A 23,866-nucleotide genomic window follows, 5' to 3' on the forward strand; every position below is an offset into this window, starting at 1 on the left:
AAGTAACAGGTAAGCTCGGTTCAACAAGTCCTTTAGGGGTATTAAGAGAAGTAGCTGAGGGGCACCTGAGTGGCTCATTTGGTTAAGTATCTGCCTTTGGCTCCAGTCATGATCTCAGGGTCCTGGGATCGAGCCCCCTGTCAGGCTCCCAACTGAGCAGGGGAGCTTCTCCCTCTCCTTCTCCCCCACTGCCACCCGCCACTTGTGCTCTCTCAAACAGATAAATAAAATCTTATAAAAAGAGAGAGAAGAGTTAAACACTATGCCAAACTCTCGCAGAAGGAGAATAGACCCTCCCATGCTGCTCCCCTGACAATCCCATAGAGACAGGGCCTTGGGTCTAATCCATGAGGTGCCCTTCCTTCGCGCGAGTCTTGCACTTAGGGGGCTGTAAATCTAGACTACAGGGAACCCCCCAAACAACTTCCAGCCTCTGTCAGGTCTAAGTGAAGGACTGTCCACAGGAGGGTTAAGCGCACAGACTCTAGATCTGAGGGCCTGGATCCAAATCCCTGCTCTACAACCTACCAACAGCACCGCCTGCGGCAGAGTTCTCTCCACTCCCCGACTCTCGGGTTCCTCAGCTGTCAAATGGGGATGACAGCAGTATTCACCACACTGGATTATAAGGCTACATTAAACACATGGGAAGCACTCCAGCCAGTGCCTGGCACATAATTAGTGCTCAGTAAGTGTGAGCAGCTGCTCGTGCTGATGTAGTTATTACTGCTGCCATTTGATCCATTCAGAACGGCCTGGACATGTCCAGCCTGCAGGAGACATCCGTGTTCTTCTTGGACTCCAGGGATACGTCATTTTCAAGGATCTCATTACCCAAGTCTTGTTCCAATAATTCCACAATAATTTTAGGCCTACTCATTACCCCCAAACGGTGTGAACATGTGCGTACACAGCACACACACATACCCCACACATATACACACACTGCAGTGTGTTAACTGCTCTCTTTCAGTCTCAGAGTTGCTGTGGTTGTTTTTTTTTCCCAGCACTGAGACTTTCAGAAAGGCAACTTTCTCATCACCAACTTGACAATGTATACTAAAGTCTCAAAATTTCTCCTCCAGAAGTCTATCCTAAGGAAATAATATAAAACGCAGGCGAAAACAAAGATTTATGTATCTAGTTATTCGTTACAACATTTTTAAAATAATGGAAAACTGTACAATGATCGAATCTCCAAAAGCAGATGAATGAATATAGTTAAGTAAATTACAGAACAGCAATATAATACACTATTATGCAAACATTAAAATTATATTTGCAAAACATTTTGAGTAACATAGAAAAATGCTTACTCAAATGTTATATGAAAATAAGAAACAAAATCACTGATACAAGAGGATCTCAATTATGGGAAAACGGATAGGTAAAACAGGGACAGGTAAATGTACCCTGAAGCAACAATATTTTTGAACAGGATTATAGATGGTGACGATTACTTTAGAGTACACTTCATTATTCAAGTTTTGGAAAATTATTTTTATTAGTGAAATTATTGCCTAAAAATTTAAATATGCAAAAATGAGGCGGGGGGAGTAGTAGCTTAGGAAACTCACTCTTTCTTCCCTGTTGGCCAGAGGCAATTTTTTATAACATCTCAATTCTCAAATCTTAGGGAAATCGGGCAGGTAAGTTTAAAGAGAATGACACTGTAAGTTATCAAAGTAAATCAGAATTAGGTGCAATTCCAAATTCTTCACAGTCTGCCTTGTTACTCCCCCACTTCTCCTAGCCCCACAGTGAGTACATGTTGAGGAATTAAATGGAATAATCTTACGAATTCAGGCCACCTTCTTTATCTTCTGCCTGACACTCTCAGAATACTGTAGTCTGACCTTAGTCTGAGTTCAGGAAGGCCGTGAAGCAAGCCGTGTCCCTGATGACCCCCTTACCAGTCCCAACACGTAAGCCAGTCACCACATCTTAACCTCAGTGGTATAGAATCCACGTTCCTACATCTGAAAGCCAGTCAGAGATGCAGGGGTGTGGGGAGGAAGTTTCTGGTTCCCTTCAAAGCAAGGGGGCTTGGAGCTTACACACCTGCCTTCCTCATTCCTGACCCATTATACAGATTCATCAGATAAGCAGAGGGTCTATGAGGGTAAGAAGATAAATAAACACAATCAAACACATAGGTGGATTCATAAATTTAAAAAAAAAAGAGCAAAAAAAAAACAATACAAATGTTCTAACCATATCAAAACTGATCCTCCCCAGCTACAACTTCCCCTACACTAAATCACCCTTTCTAAAGCACAGCTCTTATCTACAGTTGCTGTTCATTTGCCTGTACTCTTTCCTCTTTACAGGAAAGGTTCCAGACTGCTCAATGAGGCACCCAAATCTCCCCCAGTGTGGCATTCACTCCCTGTCCGGCCTCCTCCTCAGTTTCTTTCTCTGCCCGGCATCTACAATCAACTCCCGGTCTCCTGAACAATCTCCAAACCTGTCCTGGTCATTTTCTCTGCACTAGATTTTATCCAGCATGCCCATCCCCTCACGTCACCTATCGAAGTCCTTCTCTCCTCCAAAACTCACCTCATACACTGCTCTTTCCATTAAGCTTCCTCTGATCTCCCAAAGCTAGAAATAATATCTTCCTTTCTCAGGCCTCTATTTTAAACTTCTATTCTATTTACTTCTTACAATAAATAATAATATGAAAGGCTTGTATTTTCTATCTCTATCTTGCTCTGTCTCCCTCAATTGAAGATTCCTAAAAGGGAAAATCTCTTCTACATCTTCGCATGGTCCATCATGGAGCTTAGCACAGAAATTACATATAGTAAGTCTCATTAAATGAACTGATCCAATGCCTGGTCACAGAAGGAACAAATTTCCTGGACTCAGAGCCCTTACTGGAGAACTTCACTCTGTCCCATGATGTATTTATTCCATGATGTAGAAAGGGCACAGAGCAGAGCACTGAGTCCACAAAAAGCATTCAAAAGCAAATACTAAATGTGTTGGTCAAGGTCACAGGGTACAAAATCAACAGACAAACCACAAATTCACTTCTATTTATACTCACTAATGACTCATTCACTTAAGCATCCAGTTCTTGATGTGGGCTCAGGTCATGATCTCAGGTGGTGAGACTGAGCCCTGCATCAGGCTCCACACTGGGTGTGAAGCCTGCTTGGGATTCTCTCTCCCCCTCCCCTTCTGACCCCCACCTCTGCTCCTACATGAGCTCTCTCTCTCTTAAAAGAAAAAAAGAAAGAAAGAGACAGAGAGAGAGAGAGAGAAAGACAGTATCTTGAGAAAAGCAAAAACAGAACACACCAAAACTTATGGAATGAAGCAAATGCAGCACTAAAGGAGAAGTTTATACAGTAAGTGCCTACATAAAAAAAATCTCAAACTAGCTAACATTATACCTCAAGGAACTAGAAAAAAAAGAATAAACTAAGCCTAAAGTTGGCAGAAGCAAAAAAATAATAAAGTTTAGAGGAGAAATCATTGAAATACAGAAAAATAATTGAATAATTGGTAAAACTAAGAGTTGATTTTTTAGAAAACATGAAAAATATCTTCAGTTAGATTACAAAATTAAGAAAGTGCAAGTAAATAATATCTAAAATGGGAGAGGAAACATGACAACTGATGCCACAGAAATAAAAAAGATTGTAAGAGACAATTATGAAAATGACATGCCAATAAGTTGGAAAAAAAAAAAACAGAAAGAATGGATAAATTCCTAAAACATATGACTTATCAAGACTGAACCCCCTAAAAATAGAAAACTTGAACAGACCAATCACAGATAGATTGAATCAATAATCAAAAAACTCCCAACAAAGAAAAAACCAGAACCAGATGGCTTCACAGGTGAACTCTACCAAACATTTAAAGAGGAATCAATACCAATCCTTCTTGAACTTTCTCAAAACAGAGAAGAGGAAGAAACACTTCCAAACTCATTTTATGAGGCCAGTATCACTCTGATACCAAACCCAGGCACATATGGCAAAACAGGAAAAAAACCACAGGCTAATATCTCTGATGGACATAAACACAAAAATCTTCAACAACATATGAACAAAAACCTAATTCACAACACATTAAAAGGATCAAGTAACATAACCAAGTGGGACTTACCCTGGGATGCAAGGATGGTTCATCATATGCAAATCAATCAGTGTGACAGACCACAGTAACAGAATAATAGATAAAAATTGCATGATCATCTCAATAAATGCAGAAAAAGCATTTGTTACAACTCAGCATCCTTTCACACACACAAAAAAATTCTCAACAAATTAGGCATAGAAGGAACCTAGCTCAACACAATAAAAGCCATATATAGCTAATCTTGCACTCAATGGTGAAAAAGTACTCTCCCCACTACTATTTAGCATGGCACAGGAAGTCCTATCCAGAACAATTGGGGGGGGGGGAATAAAAGGCATTCAAATCCCAAAGGAAAAATCAAAATCATCTGCTTGCAGATGACATGCTGTTATTATGTTATATATAAGAAAACCCTAAAGTCTCAAGAAAGACAAAAACTACTGGAACTAATAAACAAATTCAGTAAAGTTGAAGGATACAAAGTCAATATAAAAAGTCAGTTGCATTTCTCTCTTTACTGAGATCTAATGAACATATAAATTTTCTTGGTGTGCAACAGAATGATTTGATATTGTATATACTGTGAAATGGCCACCACAGTATAAGTCTAGTGAACTTCCATCATCGCTACACATAGTGACCAACTATTTTTCTTATGATGACAACTTAAGATCTACAGTCTTAGCAATTTTCAAACATACAATATAGCATTAACTATAGTCACCATACTGTACATTATATCCCCAGTTCTTATTAATTTTATAACTGCAAGATTGTACCTTTTGAACACCTTCACCCATTTTGCCCACCCTCCCCCACACCCCCTACGTCTGGCAACCACCAATCTGCTCTCTGTCTCTGTGAGTTTGGCTTCTTTGTTTGAGGTTTCCTACAGTATTTCTCTTTCTCTGTCTTATTTCGCTTAGCAGAATGCCCTCAAGGTTCATCCACACACTAGCAATGAACTATCCACAAAGGAAATTAACAGAACAACCTCACTTACAGTAACATCAAAAAGAACAAAATATTTAGGAATAAACTTAAGCAAAGAGGTAAAAGACATATACACTGAAAATTATAAAACATTGATGAAAGAAACGAAAGCAAATACCAATAAATGGAAAAGCAGCCATGCTGAGATTGGAAAAATTGACACTGTCAAAATGTCATACTACTCAAAATACTACTACATTGATCTATAGATTCAATGTAATCCCTATCAAAGTCCCAATGGAATTTTACACAGAAATTGAAAAAACAATCCTAAAATTCATATGAAACCATGAAGACCCCAAGCAGCCAAATCAACTGTAAGCAAAAAGGAAAAAGTTAGGGGCATCACACTTCTTAATTTCAAAATACATTATAAAGCTACAGTATTCAAAGAAATATGGTATTGGTATATGGTACAGACATGTAGAGACCATATACAGTCAATTTATTTTCAACAAAGATGCCAAAAATACAAGATTAAGAAAGGATAGAGTTTTTAATAAACAGTGTAGAGGAAACTTGATATCTACATGCAGAAGAATGAAACTAGACCCTTATCTTACACCATACACAAAAATCAACTCAAAATGGGTTGAAGACTTAACCTAAGACTTAATACCATAAAATTGCTGGAAGAAAAAAAAATGGACAAGTGTCTTGACATTGGCTTTGGCAATGATTTATTGCACATGCTACCAAAAGCACAGGCAACAAGAGCAAAAATAGGCAAGTGGGATTACATCAAACTCAAAAGCTTCTGCACAGCAACAGTAACCATCAACAAAATGAAAAGGCAACCTATGGACCAGGAGAAAATACGTGTAAGTCACATAACATCATAATAAGGGATTAATATTCAAAATATATTAAGAACCCCTACAACCCAATAGCAAAAGAAAGAAAAAAAAAGAAAAAAAAGAAAAAAAGAAGAAAAGAAAGAAGAAACGAAGAAGAAAACATGCAAAATGGTCAACAAATATATGAAAGGGTACTTAAAATCACTAATTACCAGGAAAATGCAAATCACAGTGATAATGAGGTATCACTTCATATCTATTAGGATGAAGATTAAAAAAAAAAAAAAACAAGAGACAGTAAATACTGGTGAGTATGTGGTGGAAAGTACTGTTGGTGGGAATGTAAACTGGTACAACCACTATGGAAACCAGCATGGTCCTTTTACTACTATATAATCCAACAATGCCACTTCTGGGGACACATCTACAGGAATGTAAATCAGAATCTGAAAGAGATATCTTTACTCCCATGTTCACTGAATCTCTATTCACAACAGCCAAGACATGGGAGCAACATAAATGTTCACTGACAGATGAATGAAAAAAGAAAATGGTATATACGTACAATGGAATATTATTAAGTCTTAAAAAACAGGAAATCCTTCCATTTGCAACACCTTAAATGACACTGCAGGGCATTATGCTAAGTGAAATAAACCAAACACAGAAGGACAAATACATGATGCCACTTAAACAAGGAATCTAAAAGAGTCAAACATTTAGTAACAGAATGGAATGGTGGTTCTCAGGGCCTGGGGAAGAAGAGAAAATGGTTAGGTATAAATCAAACGGTACAAAGTTCTAAGTTATACAAGATAATTGTGTCCCAGAGATCTGTTGAACAACATAAAGCTATAGTTAACAATATTGCACTGCAGATTTAAAAATGGGCTAAGACATAGATCTTATGTTGAGTTCTTATCACAAAAAATAATAATAATGAATAAAGAGGGCAACAGGAAGCTTAGAGGTGAGGGATAATGTTATGACATAGACTGTGGTGACAGTTTCATTTATTTCCAAACTCACCAAGTTGTATATATTAAATATGTACAGCTTCCTGTATTTCAATAATATCTGTAAAGCATTTTTTAAATGGGCCAAAGACATAAACAGACATTTCACCAAAGACAATATACAGATTGCACAAGTAAGCACATAAAATGATGTTCAACATCATTACCTACCAAGGATGCAACTTCAAACCACAATGAGATATTACTGCCTCCCTCCTAATGTGGCTAAAATCGAAAATAGTGAAAACATCCCTGCTGGCAACACTATAAAAAATTGGAGCACTCATACATTGCTGGTAGGAATATAAAAGGGTACTGCCACTCTGAAAAAGTTTGTCAGTTTCTTCTAAAACTAAATACACAACCACAACGTGACGCAGAAATCACACTCTTATGCATTTATCCCAGAGGGATGAAAACATGATTACACAAAAACCTGTACTCAGATGTTCATAACAGCACTATTTGCAATAACCTAAAATGGGGAACAACCCAAATGTCCTTCAAGAGGTAAAAGGCTAAACCACATATATACATACACACACACACACACACACACACACACACACACACACGGAATATTACTCAGCAATAAATAGAAACAAATAGCAATCTGAGTGAGTATCCAGGGAAGTACACTAAGTGAAAACAGTAACCCTGGAAAGTTACATATTGTATGACTCAATTTCTTCAGCATTTTTTGAAATGAAACATTTTATAAATGGAGGACAGATTAGTGGTTGCCAAGGTTTAGTAGCAAAGGGTCTGGGGAAAGTGAGGTGGCTATGATTATAAAAGGGGAATAGGAGAGATTCTTGTGATAGAAGTGTTCAGTATCTTCACTGCAGTGATGGATAGACAAACCTACACACACACACACACTCTCACACACACAAATGAGGACAATAAATCCAAAGGAATCTTAGAAGGTCGGTGGATTGTAACAATATCAATAACTGTTGTGATATTATATTATAGTTTGACAAAATATCCCCATTAGTGAGACCGGGTATGGAGTACACAAGCTCTCCCTGTATTATTTCTTTAAGGTGCATGTGAATCTTCAATTGGCCTCAGTAAAAATTTTAATTTAAAATGTGTGTGACAAAAAAATAAATTGTGTGTGACTGCATTGGTGCACTCATTCCAAATAATATTCTATAATCAACAACCATCCTTCATAAAAGGAACAGGTGAGAATTTGCAGATGATTAAGAGCATTTTATCTGCCTCTCTGAGTGCAATTGTGGGCAGGGGTAGTTCCAAATATTAAGAATTTTAGACAACATACGTAATCAATCACAAATGCCATCATTTATAAAGACTTTGGGGACTACAATACATTGTCTAAAGTTCCAGAGAACAGATACAGAAATGTGGTATCAAAAACTGAGACAGTACTAACTACACCCTACTATCTGGGGAGACAGTATGGCCAAATGAGACTAGCATTGACTTTAGTTTTACAGCCGTGAGGTCAAACTTCATCTCCATTACCTGTTGATTGTAAAAACCTCACACTCATCTCTACCAAAATGGGATACAATCCTTGCAAGACTGCTACATGTGATATCTTTATACATAACCTCCTAGCACATTCCCTGACACGTTATAAATGAGTCTTTTAAATCAGTGGTAAAAGTGAAGGCATGCTCTTTAAAATTTAGTGTATTTTATTAATTCTTCTTTACACTAGAATTCATAAAAAAATATGTGATGCCCTTGAAGGCTATTCCCTAGCTTTTTTCTAGTGGTCCCAGTCTCCTTATGCATAGAAGTAAACAAGAAAGGTAGCCTAGGCCAGGAAATTTTCACCCCCAAACATAGTTAAAGTTTCGACTGCTTGACTCAAGTGGTCCTTTCAATCCTCTCTCAGGACTTTAAATCACAGGGAAGGTTGTTGTCATGTGATGGCAGCTCACTGGAGCACAGCCACCGTGGTCCCTGGAGACGTAGAGAATCGAGCCATGACATACCATGTTCCCTCAAGATGCCTAAGATTTTGTCCTTCCTGGAGTCTTTTTGTTATCTCTTCCACCGTATGCTGAGTGATCCCAGTATCCTCCCAACAAATCCTACTACTTGACTACATTACTGATTACTTCTGTGGCTTGCAACCAAAAATTATGAATAGAAATCCTTCCAAAGTCACCTGGAAACCGTTTCCCATTTGTTGTACCTTCCGGTCCCCCAGGAAACCTGGATTCCCAACCACCAACTCACCCTAGTAGGGTTCACCTCGAGCACAATTCCATGGACAGCAGCACCTTGTAACCAACCTCTTGTGGCACCACTCTCTAAAATCAATGTTAATTGCCAATTAAACAAGCTTGATGCTGACAGAATGTGAGCTAATTAGTAAGTGCCAGAGCTCATTCTAATTATTAACCTTTATGGCTGTCATTTATAAAGACAAGAGTGCAACTATGGATTTTCGCATGAATGACTGCGCTTCTCATTCTGAACCAGCCATAAAGACTACAAATAACAGGGAAAGGTGCTATGCTGAGGGCAAATTCCTGCAAAGAAGTTGTCGTGCACCTTTCAGAACCAAAGATGGCCATGACATCTCTTAAGTTGGCAGTTACATCAGAATCAAGTGGGGAGCACCTTCAAACTATAAGCAACTAGAACTTGACCCCAGAAACTGGTTCAATAGGTTTGGAATAAAGCCCAGGAAACTGGCTTTTCTTATATTTCCCAGGTGATTCTCATGATCCACCAGAATTGAAAATCACTTAGACAAATATCCAAGAAACCCATTCCTAGTCCCCAGGGCAGTCACTTGGCTATAGATCTCTTATGAAATATGAATGGTGGCTGAGCTAGAAAGGTCAGGAAAGAGTGATTACTAATGTAAGAGAAGGAGCAAGGGGCTGCTGAGAATGGAGAGACCTAGATTTGGGTCCCAGATCTGAAATCACTGAGCACCAACCCATTCAGGACCTTAGTTCATCCATTCTTAAAATGAAATGTTCAATAAGCAGGCCTCACATTCCTCCCAGAAAGAGGAGACGTGCCAGGCATGCATGTGAGCAGTGACTACAACTATAATAACAGTTTAAGAGATAAGTACCACTGAAAGGGGGAGCTTTTAAAAGATAAACACTATGTATTGCATTTTAAGACTTGACTTTAGCTTTAACTTGGGCACAAAGCATTTAGAAGCAACAGCAAGATGTGAAATGCTTTCTTTGTAAGTTCAGCAATTCCTGAAAAGAAACCTCACAGACATGCGAAAGAAAAGCAGAGGCCTTTTTACCAGTTTACTGCTTCCCAAATAATATCTAGGGCAGTGGTCTTTGGGGAAGTTGCCAAAAGCCTCCTAAAGACATTTACAGTGTATGTCCAACAAAGTAACTGACTACCAAATGATGAGAAAGTAACTATGAAGCTTTATGAAGCTTGACTAGCTTATCTTTATAGGTGTTTTTATATATAAAAGCAGGAATGGGGTATGTAAAAATCCGCTCTCCTGTAAACTTGGATATAGGCTCTGTGTGAATTGAAAATTTTCTCTTATTTTTCCCCTTGTTTGACTTCAGACCAAACTCCAAGGACCTACCTATCATAGTTTTGCACACGTGGACATCTGGCAGGGAAATAAATTAAGGCTTACCTTAGAGAGTAGGGAAATGCATCCATTTATAAACGTTATTTTAGAAGGGACTGTCTGATCCTGTTTACTTATTAACTTCATTAGAAGGCTAATGAATCTACTGCTGAGAAAGTGAGAGGGAACGCAGGCTGGGGAAAGAGATGGGCAGAATTTCACACCGCTTCTCCAAATGCTGAGGTAATTTATGATTGCGATAAAGTGGCACCGCATTTGGATGAAAGCGAAAACAACATAAAATAACAATCAACAGACACGATCCATAGAAAAGTGTTACATTCTCTCAGTCATTGGACAAAATTCAAGATTTATACATGTCTGGGTCCTGCCTCGTGGAAGAAAAAAAGACTAGGCCATAAAAAGAACCCCTCTTTCCCATAATAAATAGGAAAACAATAAATTTGTAATTCAGACCCCCTTCTCCGGTGTTCTCATTTCTCTATTCTCTAACACAGGAAGATGTTTGAGGGATCAATATTTAGGGCAAACCCCTTTCTCATCCTGTTTTTTGAAACAAAGATTTTCATAGATTTAACGATGTTCCCACTGCTTAATGAATTGAAATGAAGTAGTTTGGGGAGGTGTTCTAGCTAACACCCGCCAAATGGCCGCTGTCCATGGGGAAGCAGCACGGTGGCGGAGCCCTGTCTGTGTTGTTGACGCTGCCCAGTTTGGGAAGGCACGTGGCTGTGCTCAGGGCCAAAGGGGTTATGCACATCGTGAATCCCAGTGTAGTGCGATTCTTGTCTGATTTCCCAGGCTGGAAGAATCAGTGGACCTGGGAGTTAAAAGAGGCATGAGAGATCACTTTATCTCACACCTCTATTTATGAGGGAACAGAAGGATGGCAAGAGTAATCCAATTTAGTGGTAATGGAGATCTGCCCAGAGCCTCGGCTTCCTCTGAACTCACTGGCCCCTGGTCCTATCTGATGACAAGAAGCCACTAAGGAGCGTTGGAAATTCTATATCCTGAGTAATCCCCAGCCTTACTAAACTATAATCTCCCATAGGGCCCAGGAATCTAGACTTTTAACACATTCCACAAGTAATTCTGAGGATGTGCCAAGTCTGAGGCATACACTCGATCCCACCTTTGTTGATTACTTGGGAGGTAACCAAACTTTTCAATGGATTTAGATTCCCTTACAGCTGCATTACAAAATAATGGATGAGTTAACTCAACACTATGTTAGGGGAACTTAAATCAGATGTATCCTGTACGCCAAAATCATCATTATCAGCACCTCGTGTAGAAAAACCAAGAAAGGTGTTAACCTTCCCCTTTTGCCAAGCACAGATGAGTATCTAAAGAAGACTCCAAAGTATTGTCTCAGTAGAAGTGTATCATTGTCCAGGTGCACCTGGGTGGCTCAGGGGGTTAAGTGTCTGTCTTTGGCTCAGGTCATGATCTCAGGGTCCCAGTGTTAAGCCCTGCGTTGGGCTCCCTGCTCAGTGAGGAGCCTGCTTCTTCCTCTGCCCCTCTCTTCTCTCTTAAATAAATAATTTTTTTTTTAAAGAAGTGTATCATGTCCAGGCATTATACCCTTAGGATTCTAGATGTTCTCTGTACGCCATCCTCCTAAAGACACCACACCACACTCATGTAGAACCTGGTAGAAGCTGCTGGGCTAGGAAGATGTGGACCTATGAACAAACAGTAATGGTTCTATTAAGTAATAACTAGGTTGCAGGCACTTTGCTTTCCATATTCCATCTTACTAACGTCCCACAAAGCTCCCTTATTTTCATCCTATTATATAAGTGAGTAAATGAGGCTTAGAAAATTAAAACATTGCTCAAGGTGGTGCAGCTAAAAGCATTAGAACTAGGATTCACATCGAGGCAACTGGAATCCAGGACCCACTCCTGTAACCACTACCCATATTCAATCCCACCTATTAGCAGGTGTTTCCAAGAAACATGGGAACCACTAGTATATGAAATAGTCTTTCCTCTTAGGAGTTTAACACACTAGCAGGGAAATAATACATTTTATCCTAAACATCAAAACAACAAAAAAAATAGATGTCCATTGATCACTTCTCTAATTCCTTCCTAGAATTGTTTTGCAGCTTTTATAGAATGAGACAGGTGATAATAATAAAAAACATAGAAGTATTGCTGTAGCAAGGCCACTCATTGCCAAGTGCACTGTATTTTGTATATACATGTTATTCTTCCATATGCCCAACATTGTTTCCTAGTACATTAATCTTACCTCTCAACCAAATGAAACATTCCTTGAGGATAACAAGCATGACATAATTATCCTGCATCCCCCAGCAATGAGCACACGCTGCTTATATAACTGATGCTCAATTAATATCTGTCCAATTGAATGCTCTGTGACCCATTCAGGAGCTTTCACTAGATTTATTACTACCAAAAGCAAATAGGAGGAGGCCCCAGTTCTAGAGAGAGGATTTCACAACCTGTATCATCAGCCCAGCCTTCGGGACTTCACATATGAAGAGCCTAGCAAATAGGAAGGAAAGTTTTTAATTAACCTAACCAAAAAAAAAAAAAAATGTCATTCCAATCTGCAGTTTTGTTTCCATTAATTCACTCAGATTCAGCAGGAATTCCACTAAGGAATTGGGGTGAGCAGCTGGAGAGGGAGGGAAACACATAAATAAATCATGAGTGTCATTAAAATTTGTAAACTAATAACTTCTGGGAAGTCTTAGCAATTATTATCAGGGTTTTCTTGGCAAACAAAAAATTAATAAATCCAAAGGTCTCCATTTTCTATTAAAAAAAAAAAAAAAAAAAAAACAGCATCCCCCAGAAAGGTCACTGATGGAACAATTAGGGGAGGGAAGAGTAAATGGTCCAGTCAACAGCTTGCAGACCAGATGAAAAGTCATGGGATTCCCCAGTGGCAGGAGGATGAGACAACTCAATACAAGAAAAGCAACGGGCCAAGGCAGACTGATGCTGCAACACGATATGGGGACACAGTGCTTCAGTTCACCATCTCTAAGCCCTTCTTTAATGTAGACCAAGGGCTCTGCATTGTAGATCTAGAAACAAGAAAGGCACACGGGCCCTGCTCTTGAGAGGCTCCTAGGCTGGAAACACATCACAACACAGCATCAGTGATGCTAGAGGTGAGCAGAGGAGGGATCCCCCATTCAGGGAGGAGGGGCAGGGAAGCGCCCGGGAGGATGTGCATAGGAAGTGGTAAGCTTCAGAAACACCTTAACCAGGAATCCCTCCATAGGCTCTGTGGGCCCCAGGAGAAATGGCTGAGCAGCCGAGTTGTTCTTTTTCCTTTTTCTTTTTTTAATTTAAAGATTTTTATTTATTTGAGGGGGAGGAGCTAAGGGAGAGGGAGGAGCAGACTCTGCACTGAGCCTGGAGGCCAACATGGGGCTCGATCTCATGACCCTGAGATCATGAACCGAGCCAAAATTAACAGTCGGTTGCTCAATCCACTGAGCTACCCAGGCGCCTCAGGCTGGTTGCTTTACTAAGAGCACAGTGTGTCTCCCACTGTTGCCAGAGAGAACCAGCTCAACTACCAAGTAACATGGTGGTGACCAACTTTCCCTGCAGGTTTTCCATGCATAGCCACTGTACACCAGGCGTTTTCTAGGCAACTTCTGCATTTTATTTCATGCAAAACATCATTCCCACACAGTGAGGTGTGAGCCAGGATCCTCATAGTACACTAAGGACACAGAGGCACAGAGAGGTGAAGATATGTGTTCGGGGTCACACAGTGGCTAAGTGGGGGATTGTGGACTTGAACCGAGGCCATTAGTCCCAGCCCCATTTGTAATCACTTTGATGAGGAGGAGACCAATCCACTGATGCTGGGACCCCTGCCTTTAACTCATCTCTCCACCTTGGGTCAGGCTTCTAGAAAATCTAACAGTGCTAGGTGCCACCATCCCTCCTCACTGATGGGCAGCCTCCAGACTGGACATATTATGGGCTGAAAAATGCCCTGATCGTGAAGCCCTGGGTCTTTAAAAAAAAAAAAAAATGTCAGTCCCCAACATCACTAGTCTAGAAGCTTGAACCCTAGAATGAAAATGTCCGTTGACTAAGGGAGACCAACGATAGTTGTGCTAATAACCAACTTTCACAGCTATCCTTGTGGCAGAGAAAACAGTTTGACCCCCTTCAGTGAAACAGCACTGAGGAGTTTCAGAAAGAATGTCCCAAGGGCACAAGGTACTGCCCCCCAACTGAATGCATTTAAACAGTCTTTTGTCTATTTAGAAGTAGATGGCCTCTGAATTATTAATCCAGTGAGGCGAATAATTATATCTCACTGTAACCTGGCAGGGAATGTCATCTTGTCATGACAGCTGCCGCTCCAGGCTCCTCCGCTGTACAGAAAATTGAAGAATCCCCAAATTCAATTTCAACTTGGTTAAGCATGTTGGGCCAAATCATGAAACTGAAAGGGTGTGTGTTTAATTTAGTTTCTTTTCTCTGCACACTGTATTAGTAAGGGAGATCACAGTGCTCTAGGCTCTAACTACAAAATACATCATCATTATTAGAACAGAAAAAGAGGATGGGAGACACAGATCTTTAGGGGAGGAGTAAGGAAGACAATGAAAGGTTTAAAAAACTCCGTGAGGCCCCAGCACACTGGAAAACTCCCCCAAAGTTTAGAAGTAGCCTCTTTTCTCACTGCAGCCCTCCCCAAGGATTGCTAAGCATGGTTTTATCAGATCTACAGACCCCTGGAAACACAGCACAACAATACATTTGTATTTAACATCTATCCGGAGGGAAAGCCTACGTTATCCACCAGGTTTCCAAATCCCAAATCACACTGCATGAATCTATCACATGTAAATTACACTCTGAATTACCCACTTTGGTTTGGCCCCTTCCTGTGAACATGAGACCCCAAAGCCTCCCTCCCTGGTCCAAGACTAGCGGCTCTGTCACCTGCTTGGCTCCCTTCTCCCCTGCAGCCCAACCTTACCTGGCCATTTCCCTCTGTTAGAGACATTTTTCCACTTCTCATTTGCCAAATCATATCCCACTGGTCAGGCCAACACCTGGCTCAGAGAATCTTCTCTACAAAAGAACATCCTTGGGTTGCTAAGAAATTGATGTTTCAATTGTCTCCAATCAACACAAGGAACAAGAATCTAAATCACTCTTCGTCCCTCCCTAATCCCCTGGGGATCTCTGCTAATTTATCCATAACACAGAATACATCCCCTTGGTGCCCTACAATTTCCACCACACGGACCCTGGCATCAGTGGATCCTCATAAACAAAGTCAATAATGGAACGAACACCATACAAACACAGAGGGTTACGGTAATCATTAGTCATTACAATTAAGTGAATTTTCTACATGTGAGTCACTGTCTTAAGGGTTTATACATTTATTATTTCACTTAATCCTTGCAATCCATCCATTAATTCACTCACTGAGCAAACATTGAAGATCTCCTGTGTGCCTGATACTGTTCTAGGTCCTAAGAGTACAGTCCTGAATTAAAATGCACAAAAATTCTCCCTCCAAACCTTAGATGTTAGTGGGTGCAGGCAGAAAATAAATCAATCCATAAGTAAAATATTTAGCATGCCAGATGGTAGTAAGTACTAAGGAGGAAAATGCAAGCTGAATGATGGAATGTGAAGTCCTGGGAAAGGCCTTCCTGACTAGGTGAACAGAGAGGGGAAGAAGAGAGGGGCTGGGCAGCCCTGCCGAAAGAAGTGGGAAGAGCCAAGCGTAAGAGCCATGGGAGGGAGAAGGGGGCCTGAGTCAGCTACAGCAAAGACAAAATGGTTGGGGCAAATGTAGCTTCTCTACCATGTCCAACTTATATTCAGGGTAAAATAAACGGGTTAAATGGTGACCACCAGAAAAAAATACATTCGACATCCTCATCCCCAGAGCCTGAAATGGACCTTGTGTGAAAGAAGGCTCTGTGCAGGTATAATTAAGGATCTCAAGATGAAATCATCCCAGATGATCCTGGAAGTCTAAATGTGATGGCAAGTGTCCCCAAAAGGGACAGGAGAGGAACAGTCATGGGCACAGAGGAGAAGGCCATGGGGGCTGACAGAGGCAGAGAGGGAGTCCCGCAAGCCACAGGGACTGTCGGGTAGCCCCTGGGGTTGAAAGAGGCAAGGGTGTTCTCTGGAGCCTCCCAATGGAGTGTGGCCCTAAAGACCCCTTGATTTCAGACTTATAGTTTCCAGATCTGGGAGAGAACACATTTCTGCTGCTTTGTGCACCCCAGTCCAGAGTACTTTGCAACAGAAGCCCCAGGAAACCGATACAGAGAGGTTAAGTAAAGTTCCTGCAGTTACAGAGTTCTTGGAGTGGGTGAGGTGGGACTTGAATCCTGGCAAGGAGACAATCAGGGTGCCCTCGGGGCCACTCGGCAATCTGCAGTCTCTGCTGTACACCAGGGAATATACTGGCTTATCTGACCAAGGGCCACACTTCCTTACATAAGGGCCTCAAGGCCTCAAGGCCTTGGCTCCCTGGCTTCACCTGGCCCACCCCTAGAACTAGCCAAACACGGGCTGCCAGGTAGGGCTCTTGCCCACTGTACGGACAGGATTTTCTGGATTCTTTTTTTATAACTTGCCCCCAGAAGCAAGCATGGGAGTCGGGCTTAAGGTATCAGCATAGCATCACTGTCATTGGACCTGAGGGGAAGGTTTCTGAGGTTCTAATTCACGGAGAGTCCCGTGTGACTGGAAACAGGCGCGCTCTCATCTATTAGACAAACACCCGTTACTTATATCTCTGCCAATTTTCATTGAGCAGCAAAATTAAGTTTTGGACATCCTGTGCAAATGGAGGCAGGCCTGAGTCGATGTGAGCAATTAACCCCTAAATATTTAATAGATGCTCTGACTGCTCCCCTCCCTAGGAAACAGACTCTGGCTAGTCGTCTGCAAACAAACAGGTCAGACGAAGAAGCAGCAAGGCAAAGAGATACTCACGCCCCAGCCCACTCTGGTTCCAAGACCACAGGAAACTCTCAGGACAGGACTCTGAGATGGTGACACAGCCAGGTGAATGGCCTTCGGGGACAGCGTCCTCCCCAGGGTTTACCAACGATGAAGCAAACAGGATGGACATACACAGCCTTTCCAGAGTGTGAAGCGCCGACTCATGGCGACTGATGCCATTTGCTGTTGCCCTGTGTGACTGCTGGCAGTGAGGACGTGTGTGCGGGTGCGTGTGCGCCGTACAGAAGGGCGAGTGTGCCAATGCTTCCCACCCAGAGCAATGCCTCATGTCGTGGCTTTATTCAAGCTCTCTCTGATCGAACCCACCCACGTCCTCCTCCCTGTCCCCTGTGACCAGCATGCCATCGGAGCTGACTTAACCAGTAGGTGCAATGGGCATGCGGCTTAATATTAGTTTCAGGGGCAGACTTTGGTGGTTCATCAGTTGCATACAACACCCACTGCTCGTTAAATCATGTACCCTCATTACTACTGCCCATCACCCAGCCATGCATCCCCCACTCACCTCCCCTCCAGCAACCCTCAGTTGTTTCTGAGAGTTAAGAGTCTCTTACGGTTTGCCTCCCTCTCTGTCTTTATCTTATTTTATTTTTCCTCCCATTCCCCTATGTTCATCTGTTTTGTTTCTTAAATTCCGTATGATTGAAATCATATGGTATTTGTCTTTCTCTGACTGACATATTTCACTTAGCATAATATCCTCTAGTTCTATCCACATCATTGCAAATGGCAAGATTCTGATGAACTTTCAGGCTGAAAAAAGTTCTCATATACTATATTAGTACATTTATCTTTATACCAATGCTGTTGTAAAATATACATTTTCCCCTATATTAAAACATATGTATTACCGATATACATTTTAATATATATGAAATTAAAAGTATAGTAAACATTCATTAAATACATAAAACTTGGTGAATATTTAGTAAATATTTATTAAATATGTACATTAAATTTACTCACACACACACACACATATATATATATATTTTTCCCCCCCAAAGGAGCCCACACGGGCCACCGTGTGGACCTGATCCCCACATGTGTCTATTCCCACAAGCAAAGGTAAGAACCACAGCATCTCACAGATGCAAAGGACTAGAAACGGTCCTTGGGCCAAGACTCACACCCAAGGCAAGAATCCTCCCTCCAGCAGGTTCTCCTTGTCCTGGGCATCCTCGTCTGATCGCGCCAATCAGACGTGCATTCGTCAAGCAGAACAAGACACGGCAGGAATGCAAAAGCAACGGCGATGCCCAGCAGAAGGTGTGACAGGCCCCAAAAGTGATAAGCAGAGTGCTAGGGGAATTCGCCGGTGGGCCCATCCATTCCACCCCGGACATTAAAGAGGCCTTCCAGGAGGAGGGCTGTTTTCTGTCTCTTCCAAAACATGCTTCCCAACCGTGTGGCTGGCATTCTTCAAGTGAGTGGGGCCAGAGTAGCTTGTTAAGAACCTGTAATCCACTTACCTCCACAGTGAGCTCTCAGTCACGCTCCCCAGATTGAAGTCATACAGCTTCGTCAGGATGAGGATCACCTGCGATGGGGATGGGGAGGTGGGCAGAGGAGAGGAACAAAAGGGGAGAAAAAAGGAAGCTTCCTTTAGTTTGTGTAACAATATACAGTGCATCTCAAACCACCCAGAGGAGGGCTTAGTGTTTATCCGTTGAGTGGAGGGGTATTATAGGATCAAGCGAGGAAAAACAATTATTAATTTAACGCATCCCTGTAACTGGTAGCATTTATTTTAATCCTGACGATGCTTTGCATTTGAAATAAAACACGCCAACAGGAATTAACTGGGTATCGACAGTTGTATCTCCGCATCTGTCCTCCTTCAAGGCAAGGACTGGCCGGCTGGCTCTGATCACTGCTAGGGCCCTCCGGGGATCTGAGGCTGGGCGCGCTTTTGACCTGAAGATGACTCTGACTTACAGACTTGGACCTAAAATGGTAAGAAGGAACTGGGCCTAATTCTACCCATCTACAGAGAGGTTCGAAGAGATTCCATGTCTCTATCGCTAAGGCCTCAACAGCCACAGAAACGTGAACGGCAGGCAGGCCCAGTCCCCAACATCCTCTGATGTCATCTGCCATCTACCATTAGTCATCTGTCCTCGTCATGGAGTAAACAGGTCGCTGGACTGCACTGGGCTCCAGAACCACTTTCCTGACTCAGCTGAAATGAAGAAACCCAGAAGGAAGCTGTACATGAAAGAGAACGGGACTTTCTGTAATAGTCTTGGCAGTTTCCTGAAATTGGTCTCAGTCTGGTCCCATGCCTTTAAATTTCTCCAGCGGGGGACCCGGATACCAGATGTTTCCCTGCCGGCCCCTTATGTGCCTGGGCAGTGGCTCAGGCATGATTCAGAATCTACAAGGATTTCAAGCGCGTGCACCTGAATCGATTTTAATCAAAACGCAGGTGCCTAATATACAGCGCCTGCCTGCACACGTGATAATCCAGTTACACATAATTGTGTTTATCTAAATTTAATGCACAACTCATTTCACTTTTCTCAGCTCCTTCCCATTCCACAATTTAACTTCCTCCAGTTCATTTGCACAGCAGCCATTAAACTCTTTCCAAGATAATGAATTTCTGCTACCAAGATGGAACTTTCCCATTCTAGGTATCTATTTAAGATTAAAGAAAAATAATCAGCCATTATATTGAACATTTTTATGGCATTTCACTGACAACAGAACACTCACTTTGAGATTTAGTCTCATCCAGCACCCCAGGGGGTCGGTCAGCACCATTTCCATTCCCTTTATGTAAGCTAAGAAGAAATTAGAGGCAAGGATGTGACCCATTATAGGTCAGAGAAAGTCCGTGACGAAGTTGGTTTGGGATGTTCAACTTCTCTGCAGGGCCATGACTGGAGGACTCTTCTCAGAGTGCCCTCTTTGATGGAGAGTGATGTGTGGGCAAGAAACAGCCAAGCCAAGAAAAACATCAATGACATGGCTATTTGTAGGACAGGAAAATCTACCAACTACCTGTCCTTTTAACCCAGCACAACGGCAAGGACTGTGTACCCAGTTCAGAGACTTGCTCCCCACAGGCACTCAGTGATCCTTGCCTCTCCCACTCATAGGGAGCTTCTTCATTTATAAAATTCATGGGCTAATGAAAGCAAAGGACTTAAGCCCACCCTCCCCAACCACATGCCTAGGAATGCACTGATAATTCCTGTTTTCTGGATTAACACATACACCTACACACACAGCAGACTTCATCTCCCCTTCATTTTACCTTCTTTCATCTACAAAGGCATTCTCACAGTCACGAGGTAAAAATGTGGGTTGGCTACGTGCTGGCGAACCCAAATTCTGGACGAACAAACTCCAAACCACTCTTCGAGAAATAGGTCAGAACACCCATCCCAAGCTCTGCAGGAGAAAATCAGGCCATTTCATTTTCTCCCAATATCAAGCCTTCATGGACATCAAACAATCTCCAAAAAGTACAAAGTCCACATAGAGAGAAGAAAGAGGTGTAGGGGGTATGAGTTCCATTTAAGCAATAGAGCTTCTAACAAACAACTGGGTCTGGAAAGCCCTGGAAAGAACTCAGGGCTGTTCTTATTCTATCCGTCTCCTTACTCAAAGTTCAGACCCTCTTCTTCCCTGCCTCCATCTTCCCTGTCCCTCATGTTTCTTGTATATCTTAATCTCATGCTGGTGTCTGCTTCTTGGGGGATCCAGACAGACTCATCCTTCCACACCTCTATGACTGCTACTTCTGCCTTCGTGGTAGATAATCGCAACTCTGCGTCTTGATGTGTGCCCTTTCTTGGTCGGAAATCATTGCTGGTTCCCTCTGCCTAAGGATGAACTCCAGACTCCTGACCTGTTATGTAAGGCAATACACATACACATATTCACATGCACAGATGTACACACATATACACAAACACATAGTCCTCCAACCACTTTCCTACAGTTCTCTAGACGCTGTCTTCTGCCTTAATAATCCAAGTTTCTCAAGGGGTTGCAAATAAATCATACCTGTTCTCACAACTCCGCCTGCTTTCTTTCATGCTGCATTGTATCATCTAAGCCTCAGCCTTTTATTAACCTGCACGTGCCTACCTATTGTTCAAGAAACAACCTGAAGCCCACCTTCTCCAGGCAGCCTCCCAGGACCAGCCCAGCCATCAGAATTCTTGCTCTTCTGAAGTCCTATTGCACTTTAAACAGAATTACCTAACTAGGTACTTACTCAAACACTATCCTGATCCTTTCTGGATCACACAGGATCTGCCTTCTCAACTAGATTGAGGCAGGGTTTGGGTGTTGTTCTTCTGTCTCCCTAACAGGTAAGCTCAACATGTCAAAGGTTCCTAAAAATAATCATTTTTGAGTCAATGAAGGATAATGGAGTTTTAGTGGTAAATCATAGTCTTCAGACGGGGTTAGTATTCATTTAGTCTATTTCCCTCATTGTACAGATGAGGGAAATGATGCTTAGAGAGATGATGGGACACAAGTTAGTCTGAATAAAGTGTGACCTTGGCCAAGTAGCCAGAGCACTGTTCTTCCATTCTCTGAGTAGAGCTGGAGGTTAACTGTCACTGGAAAGCCTTATAAATTCAGACTCCCTAGTCCCACTCCCAGCAGGTTTGGCTTGGTGGGTCCTGGCTAGGGTCCAGATATCTTCCTGTGGTAACTGGAGAACCATACTCAAGAAAGGTCCCATCCCACCATGATTCCTCTCCCAACTCTGTGCTGCGGTGACCATCCCCCCACCCTTCCACCACGTTGAGATCCTCATTTAGAGAAGGATCCCTTCCTTTAAATGGAATTGAACCTCACAAAGAAAGCACACAGTTAAGAGATGTAGGAGGAAGATGTCTCAGCAAAATCACCCCTGAATTCCCTAGAGGAAAGGTCCCAAACACTAAGAATTAGGGGCTGGAAGCTTTCTTTCCCCAGGAGCCAGCACAGAAGGACAATAATAGAGCTATGAGGAGATGATCGTGTAACTTTTAGCCTTAAGATATTCGGTGCCAAACAAACAAAACTAAGAATGAAACAACACCTGCCCATCCTTGGCTTCTCTCATCACTCAGAGCCTTCCAAAGGCCTCCAAAGAGGAGGGAATTCGCAGGGAAGAAAACTGAAAGCAGATGCAGTAAACCCACTAAGCCCCAGACTGCTGGGCAAGTACACAGAGCAGAAGGGGCAGACATGAGTGTGCGTGCCACAGGGATCACCAGTGGATGGCATGTAGCACAGAAGGGTAGCTGGGCTAATCCAGGACCATAGCAAAGCCTGACTTGACTCCTCTCCAGCAGATGCCCCCAGAGGAGGGTGGACAGTCAAAATCAACAAAGGAAAAGCAGTGAGCAAACCTTCACTGAACCCCTACCGTGTAATAAACACTATACTAGGTGCTTCTCAATCCTCACAACAAACTTTTGCAAGTGTAACATAATATCACAGTTTTACAGATGAGAAACCTGAGTCCCAGGAGCTAAGCAAGTTGCCCCCCAAAGCACACCACTAGCAGGAGACAGAGCCAGCATTCCCACCCATGGGACACAGCACACTTGCCCTGCTCTAATGCAATGCTCCTCCATTCTGCAAATGTTGATGTGAGCTGGTTGTGTGTGAGGCAATGAGCAGTCTTACACAGAAGAAAAGCACATCCCTGACCACAAGGAGCTGAGCATTTACTAATGAATTTCACAAATATTTACTGGGCTCCACTTCAGTGAATTAGACAGGGACCTGCTAAACTTTGAGACTCAGGGAGAGAGCCAGAGCTCAAGGCCCCAGGGTGAAGGTAACTTGTTTTCTTTGTTCTTGGAGAAGGTAATAGGAAACAGAGATATGGAATGAGAAAAGAACTAGACAAACTGCTGGGAAACCCAGGCTTGTCAAATAAGCTCATTTTTGACCTAACTGGCTACAGTCTTGGGGGCTTTTAGACAGCAAGAGAAATGAAAATAAATAGGAATAATTCATGAGTAAATAGCATCTTTTTTTTTTTATAAGCCATATACCTACAGACATACACATTTAGAGAGTGTGGAGAGAAGTCCCTAGACGTGTGTGTGTGTGTGTGTGTGTGTGTGTGTGTGTGTATGTGTATAATATAGCTACAAAGGCCTATGTATATAGCATGAGTACTCACACACCACACCCAACCTTAAATTGGCATCTGATCTCTGGAATTACACTCCAGTTATTCCTCTCATAGCTTCCATTGCATAGGATCAATGTGACTTTTCCGTATGTCTGAACTTGTCTGTTAGACTGTGGCCTCGCTGAGGTTAGAAATCAGGTCTCATTCAACTTCGCATCCCCAATGCACAGCACATCACCTGACACTTGGCAGGCACTACACACGGTCCACCGAAT

General features: G+C 42.1%; 1 protein-coding gene across 4 annotated transcripts in view; it reads right to left on the reverse strand.

Annotated features, from left to right (window-relative positions):
- The window catches only part of SORCS3 (sortilin related VPS10 domain containing receptor 3), a 580,244-nt gene that overhangs the window by 390,146 nt on the left and 166,232 nt on the right, over nt 1–23,866 (reverse strand). For all 4 annotated transcript variants that reach the window (XM_032880553.1, XM_032880561.1, XM_032880570.1 and 1 more), the window contains exon 2: nt 18,964–19,031. In XM_032880553.1, coding sequence (XP_032736444.1) covers nt 18,964–19,031 — 68 coding nt within the window. The remainder of the gene's footprint in view (nt 1–18,963; nt 19,032–23,866) is intronic.

This window comes from Lontra canadensis, unplaced genomic scaffold (genome assembly GCF_010015895.1).
Source record: "Lontra canadensis isolate GAN:19392208 unplaced genomic scaffold, GSC_riverotter_1.0 scaffold3, whole genome shotgun sequence".
Classification (NCBI taxonomy): Eukaryota; Metazoa; Chordata; class Mammalia; order Carnivora; family Mustelidae; genus Lontra; species Lontra canadensis.